At 48.6% G+C, this 20,566-nt stretch overlaps 1 protein-coding gene across 1 annotated transcript in view; it reads right to left on the bottom strand.

Moving 5' to 3' along the window:
- Oseg2 (intraflagellar transport protein Oseg2) overlaps window positions 1-20,566 on the bottom strand; it is a 64,840-nt gene that overhangs the window by 23,846 nt on the left and 20,428 nt on the right. Inside the window, exons 12-26 of the mRNA XM_089577301.1 lie at window positions 19,746-19,849; window positions 17,840-17,925; window positions 16,387-16,499; window positions 14,172-14,237; window positions 12,950-13,051; window positions 12,494-12,630; window positions 10,432-10,624; window positions 10,267-10,359; window positions 9,676-9,753; window positions 9,513-9,593; window positions 7,622-7,868; window positions 4,278-4,398; window positions 2,999-3,146; window positions 751-840; window positions 132-229 (exon numbers count right to left, since the gene is read on the bottom strand). Coding sequence (XP_089433427.1) covers window positions 132-229; window positions 751-840; window positions 2,999-3,146; window positions 4,278-4,398; window positions 7,622-7,868; window positions 9,513-9,593; window positions 9,676-9,753; window positions 10,267-10,359; window positions 10,432-10,624; window positions 12,494-12,630; window positions 12,950-13,051; window positions 14,172-14,237; window positions 16,387-16,499; window positions 17,840-17,925; window positions 19,746-19,849 — 1,757 coding nt within the window. The remainder of the gene's footprint in view (window positions 1-131; window positions 230-750; window positions 841-2,998; window positions 3,147-4,277; window positions 4,399-7,621; window positions 7,869-9,512; window positions 9,594-9,675; window positions 9,754-10,266; window positions 10,360-10,431; window positions 10,625-12,493; window positions 12,631-12,949; window positions 13,052-14,171; window positions 14,238-16,386; window positions 16,500-17,839; window positions 17,926-19,745; window positions 19,850-20,566) is intronic.

Genomic DNA, 20,566 nt, shown 5'->3' with positions numbered 1-20,566 from the left:
GTGTTGCGAGCGCTTTGTGACGCACGTAAGTTATTGCGCATACCTGCTTATTTGGACACAGTAGCTTTTCACTGCGCTCTCACGTTTCTCCGAGAGTTTCTTTCGCGTCGCCTGGCGAAGGGGTTACTCACTTTTCAGCCTCTTTGAGCTTCCCTTGTTTCTCGAGTTCCGAAGCCTGTTCCGTGTACATGCTGGTCACATCCTCCGGCCTGAGGTGGAGCTTTGCAAGCTGCGTGCGCCCCAAATCATTTGGCACATGGTTATACAGGGCACAGTTCCCCAACACGTAAACAGCGGCGATATTATTCTCAAACAGTGGAGTTTAGATCGAAGAATCTTAATGGTTATTTCCAGTCCATCAGAATTGCGTCAGTCAGCTCCCCGGACACTTAATGAAAGGAAAATTAGAAAGGAAATGTCTTTTTGGGAAATACGGAATGGCTAAAAAGAAGAACTGCATGCAGCGGCTGCACACATTACTTGCAACAGAACAAAGCGGCAACAGAGTGATATCAGCGTCGCTATGCGCTTTCGCTGATGTGCCTCGCTTGTACGGATATGACACCTACACCAGGGGCTTTCGCTGGTGACTGTAAGCGGTACCAGAAGTGGGCCGTTTTCGAAGGACAAAACGTAGAAGGCAATTAAGCGAATCAGCGGGGGACGCATGCTGTCACTAACGGCGACTCTTCGGCGCTAGCTACCGTTCGGCGCCAGTGCAAAATCAACGACACTATTGAAGGCTCTCACCTTGAGCGCCTTCTCCCATTTCCCGGCACTGTTGTACATTTCGATGGCCTCCTTTACCTTTCCGGCTTCCACATAAAAGTGCTCTGCCATCTGAAACGAAGTCGTTGGACACCGTGAGAGAATCTCTAGAAGTCAGGCTCACTCTTTTAGCGGACTGCTTGGAACGTGAGGTAACACGATGACACGGAGAACTCATGCGCACCAGCTGTCCGTGCCGCCAAGAAGGCAGCTGCGTTTGTGTGAGTCGTCTTCTCTGCAGAATTCACTGTAAGGTACCAGTGGCATTGATCGCATCCACCGGAAAGCCAGTAAGTGTCAGCAGAAGGCAAAAATAAGTACCCAACACGAAGTAGGTTCACTTAAATAAAATTTTACCATGTACTGATCAGGGACACACGTGCGGGGAGCGCAAAGAAACGTTTCTGGTCTTTGCATGTAAACTCCAGTTGATTGTTACTAGCTGAAAAAAAATTGGCTGTGGTTTAGCTCTGGTTAAACCTGGAGGATTGCGAAAGGAACATCTGCGCGTATCCATACACTGTTGCGTGAGCTAGATTGCCCACAGTCTCGCCGTTTCGAGTGCTCTTGCACGACCATACTGCGCATGCGCGAGGAGCAAGTGACGTCACTACGCACAGCTAGCGTGCCGGCGGCCCCGGCACGCTAGCTGTGCGCCGCTGGCGAGCGCGGCGGCGGCACCTATGAGTCAACCGCGCAGCGAAGGAGGCGGCGCGCAGCTGTGACGTCACTGCTCCTCGCGCATGCGCAGTATGGCCCTTCCTCGGTTCCGCGAAATGGCTCGGTGACTAGCGTAGTGTTGCTTAATTTCGCAAGAAAAATTATATGTCCTTGGCAGAATCAGTGAAGCATTTCGATGGATAATATCAGTGGATGTTTTGTTCTCAGGATTTGAGGCTACGATGAACGAATATTAAGAAAAAAAAACTGGAGGGGACACTTAAGCTCCCCTTTAAGGGTATGACGCGATAGCATTAATGGGTCCATACATGCGGATATGGTAATTCTCTACTTCACATGCATAGATCGCGGGGAGTCCTCATACCACTCCTGGCGCAGTGGTGCACTGCATGGTTAAGCGATGGCGCCACCGTCCGGCATGTGGCTTTTTCAAACCCAGCCACCGGTGGTGCTTGTGAGACCAAGGTTGACACAGTCACTGGAAGGTTGATCCTCCCGAGCAACCTCTCGCGGCCAATCATTCATTTAACTGCCACCTGCCACGGTGGGCTGGTTGTGATTACGTCACTAGGTCGCGTTACTTAGGCGGCAGGTGCGCCGCCTACTTTTTTTGCTCACGTCGTCGTCGCCGCCGCCGATAACGACACCGCCAACGACACCGTATTTTCTGCAGAACGAGAGCCTTAACGCCATCGCTTCAATTCACAACTCATGACCAAATATTGTCGGTCTTGAAAGCAAGAAAGGTATTTCGGTGGCCTAATGTAAATAGACAGCTAATGCGGGTTTCTCTCAGAAGGCCTGTGTCATGCATGCCTAGCCACTGTCGTTCTCGTTATGCAGAGAGCACCGACATGTTCGTTTGAGCTTCAATGCGACGGTCTCGATACTACAGCAATGGCCAGGTCGTAATTTTCTCTGCGTGGAAGCATCCGTCTTCGCCCCGTGCTGGAGGTCACTGCGCGCAATGGCAGTGAATCTTCTCAACTATATGTCTGACAACGAATTTTTTGTGAGACTGTTTCTTTTTAATCCCTACAACATCCACGGCTCATAGCTCGTAGCGCAGTTTTAGAGGCGGTCAAGTCTGCTTGCGGCTGCCAGGACGTAAGAAGAGAGCCTAGATCATTCGAATTCGAGCGACAGCAAATATCTCTCCCCTATTCTCAGGGGAGAGATATTTATAGCAGGAGACGGCAGAAAGTTAGGTGGGCGGATGAGATTAAGAAGTTTGCGGGGATACAGTGGCGGCAACTAGCAAAGGACAGGGTTAATTGGAGAGACATGGGAGAGGCCTTTGCCCTGCAGTGGGTGTAGTCAGGCTGATGATGATGATGATGATGATGATTCTCTAGAAATGACGTTTGAAGCCAGCGTGATCACAGAGCAAACTTGCGCAGCTTGCACCTCTAACGCCCTGGCTGCTGGATGCACTGAGTTTTGTGAGTCAGCACATTCGCGACAGACCTCGCATAATCAAGAAGTGTTCGCCAGGCAAAAAAAAAAACAACAAAAAAACGGTAGGGGGAGGGGGGGGGTGAGCTCTGACCTCTAGGTCTCCAGTCGAGTGGAAGTGCTGGGCCAGCTTGCTCTGGTATTGGTTCAGCTCTGGCGTGTCGTCGATCACCTCGATGATCTGCACCGCCTTCTTCCACTGGCGCGCGTTGATAGCTGCGTCCAGCGCCTTCACCGTTTTCCTGCGACAGTCGGCGCGTACGAGACGCTGCGAATGTCCCTAGAGTTCGCGCGCGTTGTTCGCCGTCTTGCTGTTGGCGCCATTAGGACACGATGCTCAAGGATCCCCAGTGTGATCCTTCTATAATCCGTAACTCGAAAACAGGACGTGCAGCGAAGTTCTCTACTCCATCCCACAATTTGTTGCAGCGCTGTGGATGCTACAAGGATCTGCGCCTATCAGAACGTAGCGCGCTGCATGAATGTGCTCCGCCGCCCCTCTCACACCGCAACTGGTGGCTCCATCCCGGGGAAGGAAAGAGAACCAGTGTCCAGCTGTTGACTCAGCAGATGCCACGTTTACGAATGGCGGCGCACCACTGCGCAGCAGGCTTCCGCAGTGGTTTGTTCTGATGGACTTTCTCTGCCAATTCATTTAGTGAACGAAGCACTCACTGTATACTTTCAAAATTGGCATAAAACAGCGCGAAACACAAGGACAAGCAAGTAGACGAGACGATGACATACTAAGTTGCTCAGCTTTGACGTAATACGACGCACCATCTAGCTGAACTCTCCGTTTTACTACTTTCAAAACACCAGCCTGAACTATATACCTTTTCAATTACTGCTGAAAAATCGTCACAACCCTGCTCAAATATTTGAGGGACTATTTGTCGTGTTCCCGTGCCTCTGATTGGAAGAGAGGGATGCACCTTCCACAGTGCTGTAAGCCACTTGTGAGACGGAGCATAGCTGCTGCGGTTACTCGATCATCCCTTCTATGCTCAATAACAGGTGTTTGTGCTTCCATTAGCAATCATTTTTTTATGACATAATGCATTTGTGCATCGCTCAAGTATCGAGAATATGTGAGAATATTACTCTCCGCGTAGTTGACACTGCAGCGTTAGTGAGAGCCGAAACGATGTGCACACGAAAGTTGTAGGCAGGAAAGAAACTGCTCGCGTGGCTATACAGTATTGGTATTTAATCGAAATTTCTTTCAGGCACACATTGAGATGGTGCAAGAGGTAGCTGAAAGTGGAGAAATTTGGTTGAGATATTTTCCATACGAGTTACAGCTATCTCTGCTTAGCAGCCATTAGGCATATCCGCCTTCTATTCGCGCAGACGGCAGTCAATGCACCCACCCTGCCTCAATGAAGTGGTTGATGGCCGCGTCCAGCTGCCTCTGCGAGACGAGGTATTCGCCCCATTCCTCCTCCAGGGCGACGACGTCTCCGGGGTTCCGCTGGCGAGAAAGATCCACGGCTGCGCAAGAACGGCCACCCGCTCGCCTCTTTCGCACTGACTGCGTCAACCGCCGCCGGGCACGCGCACACGACGTATGGCTCAAAGAAAAGTTGTGAGTGACGCTCAAGGAACCGCACGCTTCTGCAGGAATTCTACAGCCAGGCTTTGGCAGGTCGATAGTCGCTTAAGTACGGTGTTTTTAAGTGTGCGTGAGGCGCCCCCTGCCTGGTTTCACTGAGAGCGCGCTGAGTCGCATGTGGCGCCTGATTTCCACATAATTGCTCTTGAGAGCACCCCCCCCCCCCGCCCCCTTCCCAAACAAAATTGGTAATTTTACTCAAAACAAACACCGAAGTTGCCGCCCCCCCCCCTCTCCCCGCTTTTTCCCAAGTTGTGGCTTCTCCACACCGAGTGACATAGGTTGTACGGCCACTACCATATAGCTGAATTAGCCTGAACCTCACTGGTGGACTGCAATGTTGACACATCGAAGTTCACTCAAAGTTTTAATTTAAAACCCTGGGGCCTGGACGTTGAGTATATTTAGTTTTTAAGCATGAAATGCTTTCAGCTTGTGTTGTCGGCGCGTTGCGGTTGACCTTGGCGCCAGAACGGAAGGAGAACACGGAGGCGATAAAAAACAAACTTCGCCGAGCCTTTCCGTCTGCCTGATGGTGTGTATGTGCTGCGCTATCGCCGGAGCAGCGCATGCGGCAACTATAGCGTCTTCATAGCCCCGTGGTGGGCGAAGCCGGCGCTAAGAAGCCTACGCCGTGGCCTCCGCGGAAGCCACGCCTACGCTGTCTCCAACAGCCCGAGCTGCGCACGCGCAGTCCTCGCGACATGTGAACGAACCAAGAGCGCCACATGCGTTGCGCAATTCGCGCGCCCGCTGCGCGAAACCTTGTAAATTGCCACGGTCGCCTGGATCGAGCGCGCGTAGGGGATTTCTCTGCGCGCTCGAACCAGGCGGCCGCGATGTAGTGAGGGCATTGCACTCTGCCGCCGGAGTGACGCTGCGGAGGGATGGTTGTGTTTATAGCCTAGACGAGACGTTGCCTTGCAACGAGGTTCAGCCTCTAGAATGTGCTACACTGCTACTGAAAAGCATTTAATGCTTACGTCTACTCTCGACCACGACAAATAGTGTTTCATTTTTTTTTCTCTCAAAACCTTTGGCTTCGAAAATTTTGTCTGCGGGTGCTCACCACGTAGGCTGGTCAGAGAACACCGCACATGTTGCGATTATCACCACGAGGAGAGCCCCATGTGAGCCCTCGAAAGTGGTGCCTCAAAAGACCAGTGCATGGATGGCCGCTGTTGCCATAAGGTCGTCTCTTCAACAGTTCGGAGACCTTCGGCACAAAAACTTCGGCAGGCCAACACGCGAGGTGCGGAAGAAGAAGCAGGAGGCGGGCTCAGTCCACGAGAGACGCAGCGCTGATGCCGCACCCAATGAATGGTATACAGCGAAACTTGCGCCAAAGAGGCATGCACTTGACCCTTACAGTAACGCGGCGATTGTTTTGCGGTGCCCCTTGAGTATGATTGTTTCATATGATACGGCTCTTTAACATTTGATTGTAGCTTAGATTAAAGGGATACTTACTAAGGTTTCAGTTATGTTTGTATACTTTGCAAAATAAGCTGTTTAAGATACGATCAGAGCATTCGGCGCACTGTAAGCTTTCTCTTCTTCATAAAGCTTGGAAATAAAGAAATTACCTCTCGACGCAACGTACAGGTGTCGCGTGACATCTTCCGCATGTACTCAACAAATATAAACATACCACAAATTTCAGATTCAAACAATTGCGAAGGTATTTTGTTGATAGGTGATGTATTTTTTTACATTAATTACTTCTGATTATCTAGGTCCACTGTGACCTACAGAGACAATTTTGTGCATTTCTCTAAAATTTTGATTATTTCATACAACTTTACGTGTATATTCTGCTTTAATGTATGTATATATGTTCAAAATATGTATTAGTAAATATTAAGTACGTCTTTGTGATTCTATTACATGTGTATTTCTTGATTACGTATCATTTTGCTATAGACGAGCCTAGAAGCTATTGTTTTATCCACACAATTGTATTTATTAAGTGTATTTAATTGTTTGCATTCCATAGCGTGTACTTTTGTTCTCCTTTTGCTGTATCTTTCTTATGTTTATTTGCACCACCTTATATGTCGAAGCCACTGCTATCTGACGGTTTTCCGGGCCCAGTCAAGCTGCGAAAGCAGGTTTTTGCCTGGAAATCCTTCCAGTTGTTCTGGAGAAATGAATTCAATTCAATTTAATAATAATGGACTGCATGCAATTTACCTGATGCTGACTTGAGCACGCTGACTTTCCTAGCAGTCCACGCCGCCGCCTAAGCAAGCATGACCCCGCCGAGTCAAGTGTAAGGCTTGTACCACAATGAATATCCCCCGAAACTTAAGTTTTCTAAATTATGCATCGGTCACAAAACCAGTGCGTGAAGAACGAAAGGGGTGCGAATAATTTCCCTGAAGGTATGGTTCTTGTAAAATAAATAAATATACAAAAATAACCAAAGCACGCGTCTAAACACTGCGGTCACCAACGAAGCTTAATTGTCGCTGCAGAGATACAAATTGCGACCAAGGGCGCTGGAATGAGGCCGTTCTATATCAAGCTACGCAAGTGGGTCGCCAGTTCTGTCTCACTGGTCGCCCTGCCCAGATAACTTAGAAGCGCGTATGAAGTTGATAATGAAGGGCAGCGCTGTAAGCGTTTTAAAGGAAACTTTTCGCGTCCTATAATACGCGCCTAAACCACGCGTATGAAATCCAATAGGGGATATTCAAAATTCCGCAAGTGCGCTTTCCCGCATAACAATGTTGTCCCAAACAAGATGGCTGACCGTGCGTTTCCAGCTGAAACAAAGCAAGAAAGACTGCTTTTTTGTTTGATTCTTCCAAAACACGTTTCTTACATTCTATCCACGCCTTTAGCACCTGTCCTGTAGCCAACGTAGTTCCTTTATAGCGAAGTCGGCCATCTTGTTTGGGGCAACATAGTTATGTGAGAAAGCGCACTTGCGGAATTTTGAATATCTCCTATTGAGCGTTGCACAGGGTTCAGAGTTTCTATGTATTGCTGCCTCAGGTACCGATGTATCGGAAATTAAGGTTCACTGGTGACAGCAACCATAATTTTGGCGGTCGTTCCCCCCTCCCCCCTCCCCCAATCATGCCGGCAGCCACGCACCTTTGGCGTAGTGGTGTCCCGCGCGATAGCACTGCAGAGCCTTGGCGTGCTCGCCGAGCAGCTCGTGCAGTCCGCCGGCGTGCTCGTACAGCTCGGACTGGGTGAGCGCCGCGATGACGCGCTCTGCCAGGTGCCGCTGCTGCACCAGGCCCGGCACCGAGCGCAGCACCAGGGCGGCCTTGGCCGGCAGCCCCGACTTGAGGTACAGGGAGACCGCCTCCTCCGCGTCGCCCTCCCTCTCCCTGAGCTGCGAGACATAGTGCCTCGTTCGTCGTATACGTGTCAGTGGTGTGCATTCTCTCAGACTGCCTGTGACCACATGGGGGCTTGTGTTCATCCCTTAGGCTATAAATAATGCCTTCCGTTTTGTCTGTGACTTTTCATTAAGGATTTCGGCTTTTTTTGTGTGTTTTATTGGCAAAGCTGAATGTACTCAGCTATGGGTGAATTAAAGTCGCTACTTCTGAGCTGTGTGCTGCCTACCTCGAATTGGCAAAGCTGGTAAAGAGGAACTGCGAAGTAATCAATGCACAGAGGAAAGAAGCATTTTGATAACAAATTATAAAACGTGGCACAGAATGAAATGAAGCAAGTTCTAACTGAAATGAACAAAGGTATTTTGTCCAGAAAATGCAGACTTAAAAGAAAAGAAAGAAACCTTAGGCGTCGCGCTGAATTTTGCCAGATTTCGTTTTCCTTTTTTTTTTCTTGACTTCACAATTCTTCCTATAGTAATAAAATACCGATTTCTATTCCGCTATGGTGATCGCTGTCTACGTGTAATTCTGAAAAGGCGTCCTCCACAGCGTCTGTTTAGTGGTGATTAGGGACGCGGAGACAATGGTCAGAACAATGCTGCATGTTCTTGTCTATGTGTAAAATAAACAATACGTTATCAACATAAAACATCTGTCCATACAGTCGCAGTTCGGGAAAGCAAAAACGCACAAGGCATGAAGTCTCTAGAAGTTTTTTTTTTTTTCTCTGTCACCCTGAACAACAAAATCAAGGAAGAGAAAAAAATTCTGTTCCTGTTTCCTTACAGCGATACTATGCACTTTCCAGCTGTGATAAATGTCTCGCAATGCGTTGTGCATCGTCATACCCAGAATGCGCATTTTAAACCGAACGTTATTAATCAATATATCTGCAGATCTCCCCTCGGCAGGCTTGCACTTTTTTATATTAACGTTTTGCCATTGTTAAAAGCGTTCCCCATTGGTTTTCCATGACATTCTTAACTAGTCCATGCGAGCGATGGACAAACTTTGAAAGAAAGATTTTGCTACGCATGGACCATTACCTTCAATATTTTCACAACAGTAGCTCAGAATATTCTACAGTTGCCTCACAATTAAAGTTGGTGTCCAAAAATCCTGTACTTGGGCATCTTTTAAACGACACAGAATGTGGGCATATAAGGTTTGTTCGCTTAATTCAACAAAAGCTTGTTTTGAAGCGTAGCCCGGGCGGTTACATCGTGTAGAGACACCGATACGTATGAATTACTGATAGCTAGGAAGGACTCGTATACGTTATGTATCGAGCAGCCCCGTCTTGGAGGACGGCTCAAGTGTGGCCCAACAAGCGTCAATTCTTTAATGTTCTAAAATTATGATTTACAGACAAGCGTAGGGTAGACTTTTCACTGGTCTCTTCGTTTCATTTATTCGGTTCGGTGATAACTGTCGGTGACATAGCCAATTTGTTTGCCCTTCTTCGACGGACAGAGGAACAACAATGGGTTACACGAAAAGTGGTAACATTTTCCCACGAAAATCTAACCATGCGAGGGCGCCTTTTGTACGGATCTACTGACGGTATGTCCATTTGTTTCCATCAAAATCAACATGTTCGTAAATATCGAACGAAAGCGTAACAACGCGCTTACCTCAGCCGCTCTCCCTTCCATGCCGTTGTTGAGGAGCCACTCGAAATAGTCCTCGCGCAGCTTCTCGACATTGTGGTAGCTCTGAAATGAAGCAGGGCACGGGAATCAGTCATTAAAATTTGCAGCCAGACGCGTCTCCGGGGTAACGAAAACGTTGTCTTACTCTCGATTCAGCAAGCTGGATCATATCGTCCCACTTGTGCATATTTTTGTACATCTCCATTGCCTCTTCAACCTTGTTCTGTTGAAGTCACGCCGATGGGGATAAAAAGAGACAAAAAGAGACACAGGTTGCCCTATCAGCGAGGCTCGAAGACATTTTATCAGAGCGGGAACCATCACCAGGCTTGACGGTTATTCGCAGTGCGATCTGCACGCGTTTTCACTTCCACGAGCCTAGCTTCACAGCTGAAAGACTAAGCATAATTCGCTCACAAATATTCCACGTGTCGGAAGAAAGCTCACGCTAACGCTTGTGACAATCTGTCGTCTTTGAATGAAACTTTAGTCAGATGTGCACTTGGAGCGCAGTCTGCTGCCGCCCATAGCACTCGTGATCGTGTTAAATTTCACTTCGCTGAAGAGCTGGCACACTTTTCTCACGCACTTACTCGACTGCGTAGCTGATATTAGTAAAAGTACGTACCCAGTGCCATTACGACAAGCTTTAGTACATCGAAGTACTTGGCCAAAAACATATTTCCTTTGTCGCCACCTCGGCGCAGACTCACGAAGTGCACCGGCGGGGCTGTACCTGCTCGAGGTAGATGTTCTCGGCGAGCTTGAACTGTTTCTCCAGCATGGCCATTCGCGCCCTCACCTCGTAGTGGTCGTTGCCGTCCTGACCCTGGCAAGCAACGAGAGATGAGAGGGGGGGACAGTGGCACATGCGCGAGTGTGTCGAGAAGCCGGCACGTACCGTGGCCCTCGCGGCGTCCTCCTGTAGGCGCATGACGTGCGCCAGGAAACGCGCCCGAGCCAGGTCGCCGAGGGCAGCGTACGAGCGCTCGGCCACGGCCACCAGGCGTTCCTCGAGTGCCATCTGTCCCAGCGTGCGCCACATGGTCTCCGTCTCCTCGGTCAGCTCCAGGCTCTCCAGGTAGGCCACCGCGCTGCGCACGTGGGCACCGATGTCGGCGCACTCTTCGACTCGGCGACACGCGCACCCACCGGCCGCACAATACGGTCCGCTTGGATATGAACGCGTCAATGTAACGCGAAAATGCCTTAGGGGGTCCTGTCTGCATTTCCCGAGAAGCCGAAGTGGACATCCATCGCCTGCTGGGGATCTGCCTAGGCAGACTAACTAAGCAGAATCCGGCACCTGGCATTAACGAGTGTCGTGCTAGACAGCGCAGTGTCCATCGCTGCTGGGAGACAGGGACTCCATCATAGGCCTTTTCTGGACTTCGTTAGAGAGAGAGAGAGAGACTCTTTAAAGGGAAGCTGAAGCAGTTTTTTGAGAATTCGAGGTTATTCAAGAATTCAAATCTATCAGGCTTCTAGATAGACCATGCAATGTATTTTTGCACTAGGATTTAAAATGGTGACATAATCGTCAATTAAAACCGCGACGATGTTCAGGCTTCTCCTCACTACGCTGAAGGAGTGCGAGGAAACTCGGCAGTGACGTCATTATCGCCGAAACTTCAGATGTCCGCTGCTTACACCTGCATGCTGCTGTGCGTCGTCAGATGGCGCCAAACAACGCATTGTGAGCTTCACCTTCCATGGCGTCGGTTTTCTTCCATGAAATAACCCTTTCTTCGCTGGAAACGTAGTGCCGTCATACGTGACGTCATTATCGGGGCCTCTGCCTGTCGCTGTGCACTTCAGAGAAGCCTGAACGCCGACGACGACTTTAATCGGCTATTACGCCACCATTTCATATGCTAGAGCAAAACAATTTCGCAGGCTTTACCTGCACATTTCGGACATTCGGCAACCTTAAAATCGTGGAATTCTAAAACCGCTTCAGTTGCCCTTTAATGAAATACAGAGAATTTAGACGGCGTTTCAACATCGCTGGCATGCTACTCTGCGTAGGGAGGGGAATTTGGGAGATAAAGACAGAAGGACAGCAGCGTGGAAAAGGTAAAAGCAAAAAAAAAAACGAAGATAAAATGCGGCCATGAAATGGGTACTAAGGATGCAATGGCGAGTATTGATGTAACCTATGGAATGATGGAGTGCATAGTCCGACAAATGGACTGACGAAGTTCACTTCATGAAGAATGCATGAAGGTAACGTGCAAGTGATTTTAGAGCTTGTCGAGATGACCAAAGTCTTTTAAATATGTAAAAAGAAAGTTCATTGCAAGTCTCTGTTGCCTGAAGCAGGCTAAGGGACGAGCAAACACTTATTAATTTAGCCAACCCCTTTTATTCCCTCGGGAAAAAAACACCGCTTAAAGGGGCTCTAAAAGTCACTGTCAATAAAGTCGCAGTAAGCCTGGAATGTTAGAGGACGCCGCTTCGGGAATATCCCCCAGCAAGAATTTTTTTTAATGCGTTTGTTAGAGGCTGAGTGATTTGTAGTCAGATGTTGAATTTCAGCGTTTTCGCGTCTTTCCCTCTCCATCGGCAGCCCCACCGCCGGCTGCCGATGCGCGCGGGAATTCCCCGGAGGCCGGAGCTTCCTGACCCGCCTGAGCGACGCGGCTGATTGGCCGCAGCCATGGTAGAAGTCTGAAAGAATATAACTAATAGCCATCTCTTAAGCGACATACGCAGTAGAATGGAACGAAAGAAGGCGCGAGAGAGAAAAAGTGGCCGGAAAGAGCTCGCCAAATTTTGCGCACAATAGTGGGTTCTCTGCTGCGTGTAGAAGCGTATGATTTGGCTCAGGTATTTATGACCACATAGTGATTAAGCGAGTTTATGTGCTCTCCACAGAAAGTGTTTCAGAGCCTCTTACAAAAGCTATTGTGATACTCTGGTAATCTGGCAATAGGTTTGAATAGCCGCATCCTTGATCTTACCGTCCAAAGTCGCCGTCGGTGATCGCTGTGCCGAATTCGATAAGGCCTTCTTTGAGTGGGTAGCCGACTGTTGTGAGACCCTCGTTGACGATGACTTCAGTCTTGCCATCTTCACGTTCGATGTCCACGACGTCCCCCTTAAAAGGCACAAGAAAGGGACGTTTTAAAAGATTTTTGGAGCATGAGCGTGGATTCATGTCGCTTCGTGAGAAAGACGCCTTGTTAGGCACATACCCCCTTCCCTTTGGATTTTGGTTTTATTCTTTCTTCAGAGATAACCTGCAAAATCTATCTTTTCTAATCGGCGCCATATTGCCACGCAAGTGGACCGTTTAGAAAAAATGAGCGACCGTAAGTGCGCCGTTTGGGTTGAGGTCGCATATGAGCTTATGGCTTACTCAAGTTGCCGTAGAAACAGCCTTCCCGATCGCCAGAGAGCACACTGCAGCCACATACCTTGATGGGGATGTTGGTGGTCCTCTCTGGGGCGTCCACGTTGTACCAGACATAGAGCACGCTGCGGCTTTGCGCCACCACCACGTCGCTGTCAGGCACCCACTGCGAAACAATCGCGTGTTCAGTGCGTGCACACACGGTCGCCCGGTATGCACTTGCGACAGGCGCGCTTTAGCTCACCAGCCACCAGGTTTGCAGAGACGAAACAGCAGCAGCAGGTAATTAAGAAGCATTTACTTTACAGCTAAATTACTATAATTTGCAACCTGACTATTTCGTGAATTCTTCTCGCGCAAGTAATACGTGACGCGCGACGCTAAGTATCTGCAGCTATGGTACAGCTGGCACGTACTACGTCAATGTTGCTTCGAATTATCTCGAAGTATGAACCAAGCTTTTTTTTTTATCATTGGATAAGTTTCGGGTCTCACATCTGACTCCAGACTGAAAGAGCGACTTTGTTAACGAAAGGCTTCGACATCACGTGGCTGCGATGCTTGCAGCGATTCTACTGCGATAAAGGAATAAAAAAAATAGCAAGACATCTTGTTGTTCATGAGCTTTGGACCGGCAGAATTGAGCGCGTGCTCGTGGGTGGTTGAGAGAGAGAGAGAAAAAAAACGAGATATGAAGAAGATGATGATGATGATGACTTCATCGTTAAGGTTTTAATAGTGTGTTACTCCATATTCTTCCCTGCCTACATATTGGGTAAGTAAATATCCTGAAATGTGACGATCTCGCAGTAGCTGTAGCTCGGGCAGCACCTCTGTGAGTAAGCAGTGCACATTGCCGGGCTTTTTCGCAGTAAAAGAGGGCGGCACTGTCTTTTGGCTTGCGCTGCCGCTCTTGATGACTGCTCAGAGCTCAACGTGCACTAACCTCTCGTTTCCATTCAGGTGCTTTCTATCATTTCGTTTGGCCTCTTTTTTTTTAAATCTCATATCAGATATCTGTTCCCTGTAAGCTTTCATATCGCCGCCGAGCGTCGCGTCGTGCGAGAAGGAAATAATAAGAGCACAGAAATTAGCTCCACTTACTTTTGCGTTCAACGCCTCTTTTACAACGAAAAAAATTTCGGACTGTTTTTCCTTACCAGGAGATTGAGTAATACGCTAAAAACGTGCTCAGAATCATCTTGGCCGACAAGTCGGCCTTGACAAGTTGTGGTATAGGGGCTTGCCCGGGAGGCACAACAGCGTTTGCTTGCAGCAGCACCGACCTGAACGAACGTGCAGTTGTTGAGAAGCGTCACTTTGTCTTGGGTCGCAATGTCGAACAGGCTTAGCTGGAATAGAAAGAGGAAATTCCATGAAGACACGCTTTTAAATACTCACGAAATAACCCTGCGTTAAATGACTTCACTGCCAGACTCAGGGTGCGCTCGCCTACGGCACAAACATTGCCTTATAATGCGCAATAAGAGTATCCATGCAAGATCCTTCCACTTCCCTGGGGTTGCAAGATAATTTTTTTTTGTTGTTGCGAAAGTAACACTACGCTAGTCGCCGAGCCATTTCGCGGAGCCGAGGAAAGGCCCTACTGCGCATGTGCGAGGAGCAGTGACGTCACAAGGCGCACAGCTGGCGCGTCGCCGCCGTCGCTGCGTGGATGACTCAGAGGTGCCGCCGCCGCGCTCGCCAGTTGCGCATGCGCAGTAGCGGCGCATAGCTAGCGTGCCGGAGCCGCCGCCGCTGCCGCGCGCTCTCCACCGCCTCTCTCTCTCTCTCTCCTCGTTGCTTTCGCAATCCTCCAGGTTTATAGAGCTAGAACACTGCCAATTTTTTCTTATCCTGTGCACCAAGGATACTCCTACTATCCATTTCTTACGTAAAAACCTTGAGAGAGCCTGAAAATTTGGGTATGAGTCATTGTTCGGAGCAGGATTAAGTTATAAATGCAGGCTATTACACAACGGCGGATTAGAATAAACAAGATCGAAGCGTAGAGAGTAAAGCTCACTTTACAGGAAGGCATATAAGGAAAGCACGGATAATTTCAAGCCGCCTGGTCGCAGTGTTCTACGGCATTCCGATGGCCACAACTTGCACAACGAACCGTGGACGCCTTTTCGAGACACCGAAGGGTCAGGAGGACAAAAGCGTTACCAAACGCCTTAACCATTTAAGAGCCACATGCGGTTGTAAGAACATGAACGTTTTACGCGTGACATTGCCTCTGTGCACGTACGCGTTACGATTACGTTTTCGGGGCTGGGCGCTCTTCAAGTGTGAGCTTCCTGTATCGACGCATGTGACTGATACAGCTGGTCGTCGGCATGGGCCTGTGAATGCCTTGCTATTCCATGGCCATGCGCCGACCACTGCTGCTTGATTCATCGCCAAGTATAGGTACTTTCTCAACAAATGTGACAGCGGACTCTTCCGATGGCGACCCCTATGCACTGCTCAACTTCAAGCGCCAACTGAACAGAGAAGAAGCGTTGCGCCCGGATAACGCAGCGACAAATTTCAGGAAACGTAAATTGTGGGCGATCAAATCACGAGTGAACAATACAAACGATAACGAACTATGAAGACCAGGATTAATTGTTGCAGGCTAGATAAGAAGTTGGTGGCTTTTCACCTACGTCGCACACAATGACCGCTGTTCGCAGGTGGGAACTAAACGTCCTGTTAACTATCTCCACGAAACAAAATCATATTCGGCGGAGCGAACAGATCGGCTTCGCTGGTTACTGTATTAGGCCACTACGTCATCACCGCAGCCGAACATCCCGCCAGTCTCTCGCGTTGTGCTTTGGATGATGTCATCTTTATCAACTTCCATTCGTGCGCAATGGATCCTGAACACGCCGCTATCGCCTTGCCCTCTTAAACCGAGCCTCGAGCCGAAAGCGAAAACGAAGTGAAAACATAAGTGCGAGCGCACCTAATTCGCATTTGGTCTAACCACGCTAAATCGCCCGTCATTTTTTTTTTTTTTGCTCGCTAACAGACAGCTTAATAAACGAAGGGCGTAGGGTAATGCTACAACCCCGAGGCTCCATTTCGAGTCTCCGAAGGCATAGTTCGAGGGTTTATTCGACAGTTGTAGAGAAGGAATACCGGCAAGACGCAAATGCTCTATTCCTTTACAGCGACTGTCCTAGTCTAGCGATAACCGCGAGTTCAACCTTCCGATCACGGTGAATTTTGGCTTAGGAATGCAGCTCGCTTTCGAATAGCAGGGCTAGTTTCTCCAGAGATCGCAAGGCTGCAGTTAAGCAGAAGGGGCAATTTTTCTTTCATGCAACTGTCGCCGCCTCGGCAGTTTTCTCAGAAACGATCCAGTTGATGCAGACACAGCGTTCTACTGCAAGGAAACGCCTCGTTATGCGTCCGTCTTGCTCACAATGTCCAGTCCTGACGCTGTTACGAGCGTTTCATCTGCCGGGTGTAGTATCATCCGGCTGCAATCAGCCATTGAGGACTTACTCTCTGGCGCCTATCGCGGAAGAGTAGCTTCTGGCCCGTCTCATTGAGCTCCAGCCAGTCGATCTTGGAGTCGTGCGGCACTTGGGCCAGCGTCATGCCCGTCACCAGGTCCACTGCGCGCGAGCAAGGGCCGCCACGGGACACATGAGGTCGCCACGCCTATCCAGGTCACTTTGCACGATTTTAGAAGAACGCTTTACGTTGAAACGATCCCGATTCCGCTACACTTTGCGCTGTTACGATGAGCAGCTGCTCCTTCAGCCAGGCGCAGGTACAATTTATTTCTTCCACGATAAACTACGCAAATTTTCAGTCGACTCTAAAGCGACCAGCGGCAAATGAAAACATAAAAAGTTTACTTGCTGTATTACTAATTGAAGTTGCTAACACCATTGTTGCCGAATTCGTTGAGAGGAAAGGAGAGAAAAACACTAAGATATACAGGGTCTGTTCTGAAAGTAGTAGGACTAATTTTTTTGTATAAAATTTACTCAAGAGAATAGTACAAACGATTAGAATTTTTCAAAGTAGCACCCTTCCGCACCTACACGCTGCTGCCAATGAGTTTCCCAGTTTTCGTACGCCTCCAGGAACGCCTGGACCGGAATGCTATTTAGCTCCCTCGTCACGGCCTGCTGAACCGCCTCTACCGATCCGTGATGTTTCCCCTTGAGCGTAGCGTCACCGTAGGCCTCCTTAATCATGTTGTGAGTCTCTTTGCCCATTTTACCAAGATTTACACAAAATATTATCGCGCATCGCAGATCCAGTAAACGCTCTATGATTCTGCGTGACGAGACGTTTCGACAGGGGTTGACAGTACAAGCGACCTGCTCTCTTCAACGGCCGAGAGCCGACTGCCGATTTTTCCCAGCATTCCCAATATCCTCCTTCAACGATCCTGCACGCGCAGACCGCCTCTCGTCCGCCCGTTCGCCCAGGAAAAAACCAGTCCTACTACTTTCAGAACAGACCCTGTAGATAGTGTTCTTGCGGTGTTATGACTTTTTTTTAATATCGCTCGGACTGAAAGAAACATTTCATTCGGAATACTAAGGCAGGCGTAGTTAAAACTGGAGTATGTTTAAGCGCCGTTATCCCTGTTATCGCTGTGATCTAGTACTATTAGAATCGGCGTCCCACGCAAGCCTTTGTTGCCATACAGTGTTGCCTCGATAAGCGGCAGTCGTTCCTGATCCGATTCTCGCCATACATGAAGCCAAGGCGTAGCAGCCTCTACTCTGGGCCTTCTAAAATGCACATCGCTAAGGAGAGAACGTGCATTCTTTTACCAGGTACCTCCAACGTCTCAGAGGCTGTTATATAAGTTTTATTAGGACAGGAAACTTACTTAACAGCAGAAAGTTATGTCCTGCGCCGACCTTGATTTTTGTACCGCTTATTTTGCGCCTATGAGAACACTTGCGTCAACTGATAGGAAAAATGCACGCACCGACAAAAATAGTCTTCAGGTCGATTAAATATGCCAGTTTCTTGTTGTCCGGTGCGCCTGGTCGCCTGCGCTCGTTGAGACGCACACTGCAAAAAGGAATAAATGAAGACGTTTGAAAGAACACGTCAAAAGCGTTTACATTTCGACCAGCTTCACATCGTAGATATTCGGTTGTTTGCGTATGATTGCTTGCTGTACCGAGATATTACATGTTCTAATCACCAGATTGACCTAAACACCAACATCCTTGCAAGGTGCCAGAAATGGGACATGGCATTAAACAAAGAAAAAAACAAACTTCTTTCGCGTGACACGTAAAAAAAATATTTTTGACCACAGGTATCATCTCGAACAAACACCACTACAGGAAGTTTCCACTTTTAAATACCTGGGTGTAACATTAACTAACAATCTGCCCTGAAATTCACATGCGGAAAATATCTGTTCATACGCCTTTCACAAACTATGTTTTTTAAGAAATAAACTTTCCAAAGCCTCCCCTCAGGTTAAACTTCTCGGGTTTAACTCACTAATCAGGCCTAAGCTCGAATATGCATGCGTGGTGTGGGATCCTTATGCTAATACCAATATTAAGAAAATTGAAAGAATCCAAAGAAAAGCCATAAGATTTATTTATATTAAATTTTCACCTTTTGATTCTCCGTCTGAACTAATGATATGTAACCGTATCCAACCTCTTGAGGCAAGAAGAAAAAATATTCGACGAGAATTTCTTTCCTTGCTCATAAATAACAAACTGGCGCTTGATCCTGCACCCTATTTATCATTTTATGCGAAGCATACTACTTTAGCTACCACTTCAGCCCTTCACCGTGGTTATGCGCCTCCAAATCACGTGATACATGACGTCACACCACGTGACACGATGACGTCATGACAGTAGAGAAACGGGGGCCCACCTCGCGCCGTCGCTGTGGTTGTGCGCCTCCAAATCACGTGATACATGACGTCACACCACATGACATGATGACGTCACGACAGTGGAGAAACGGGGGCCCACTTCGCGCCGTCGCTGTGGTTGTGCGCCTCCAAATCACGTGATACATCACGTCACACCACGTGACACGATGACGTCACGACAGTGGAGAAACGGGGGCCCACCTCGCGCCGTCGCTGTGGTTGTGCGCCTCCAAATCACGTGATACATGACGTCACACCACGTGACACGATGACGTCACGACAGTGGAGAAACGGGGGCCCACCTCGCGCCGTCGCTGTGGTTGTGCGCCTCCAAATTACGCGACACGATGATGCTTCGCATTCTCCAGGCTTAACCAAGTTAAGCCTCAGCCATTTTTTTTAGCTATACGCATCACACGTCGCCTTCATCCCGGTTCACTTACCCCGTACTTTGCTAGAACTGACATTTTTAAATTTTCCTTTTTCCCGCGTGCCATAAGTGTGTGGAATTCTCTGACACGATAAAATGTAAGCGCATAGTCATCCTGCATGCCTTTTTATTTTTGTTTTTATTTTTATTTTACTTGTTGCCTGTGTATCTGTGTTATCGAATATGTATTTGTCCTGCTTGAATCTGTAACATGATCTGCAGTATGAAATAAATAAAAAAAACACCCTTCTCATCCCAGCTCGCCTGCACCTACTTCGCGTAGGGTCTGACCTGTCCGGCCCCAGCTGCCCCTCAACCTATGACAATCTGCAGCACTCTCTCTTTCAGCGCCCAGTAGCCCTCCGAAATCCCTTCTCCCCAGCGCCAACACCCCAACTCCTCATACTTGGAGTACAGGGCTGGCGTCGAAACAGTTGGACGACTGCCCAGGATCTTCTACGCGCTTAACCTGTCGCTATATAATAAAGCGATCTTTCCCTCTGACGAAAAGCAACAGTATGACATGCTTTCACGAAACTTTGCTAGACAACTTACCTTAACAGATGCGGATTCATGAACTCGGTGCGCACCGATCCGAGGATCTCATTGTGCCCATACTCGACTAGCGACAGTTCGCCAGCGTTGAAAATCATGCAGACCTGCGAAATAAAATAACTTAACAATGCCGCGCTGCAATAGAATCGGTTGTTGTTACAATGCACGACACCCAGCGTCTGATCTTGTTGGTCGGTCTTACATCTCTACGAGAGGGGATAAAAAAATCTCTGCCTCTCCCGTAAACGAGAGTAGAGTAAGCATGAAATGTTTACGGGCCTAATGTCATCTCGGTGGACACCCGAACCGCACCGTACAGGAAGGGAGGAACGCCACCACCCGTTCAGCGCGATGCCTTGCCATTTGAACGCAAGGTTTTTAGAGGAAAGGAAATGGCGCAGTAATTCTCTGCCATCTCGGTGGACACCCGAACCGCACCGTAAAGGAAGGGAGGAACGCCACCACCCGTTCGGCGCGATGCCTTGCCCTTTGAACGCAGAGCTTCTCCCCCGGATCACGTATGACAACGAAGTGTAACATGGCATTTATGTGCTTTTTGCACGCGTTATTAGAAATCGGAAATTATAATTCCGTGCATTATCAAACCCACAGCTCAACTGATATCTTGATAAACATTGAGAAGGCACTGGCAGCAGTTATTTTTTGTCTCGTTTGGAGACCAACCGGCGCTTGCATGCCGGTCGCGTAGGAGGGCTTAGAGAGTCTCGTTAAATCTCGTTAAGTCTCGTACGGTGCCCGGATGTTCTCGTTTTAGAGCCCGGATGACTGGAATTCAGTGCCCGGATGAGTGGATTTCAGTG

The sequence above is a fragment of the Amblyomma mixtum genome, chromosome 3, assembly GCF_055824585.1.
Source record: "Amblyomma mixtum isolate Tamu chromosome 3, ASM5582458v1, whole genome shotgun sequence".
NCBI lineage: Eukaryota > Metazoa > Arthropoda > Arachnida > Ixodida > Ixodidae > Amblyomma > Amblyomma mixtum.
The sequence above is the reverse complement of the archived record's forward strand: the minus strand, read 5'-3'. Positions and strand labels throughout refer to the sequence as shown.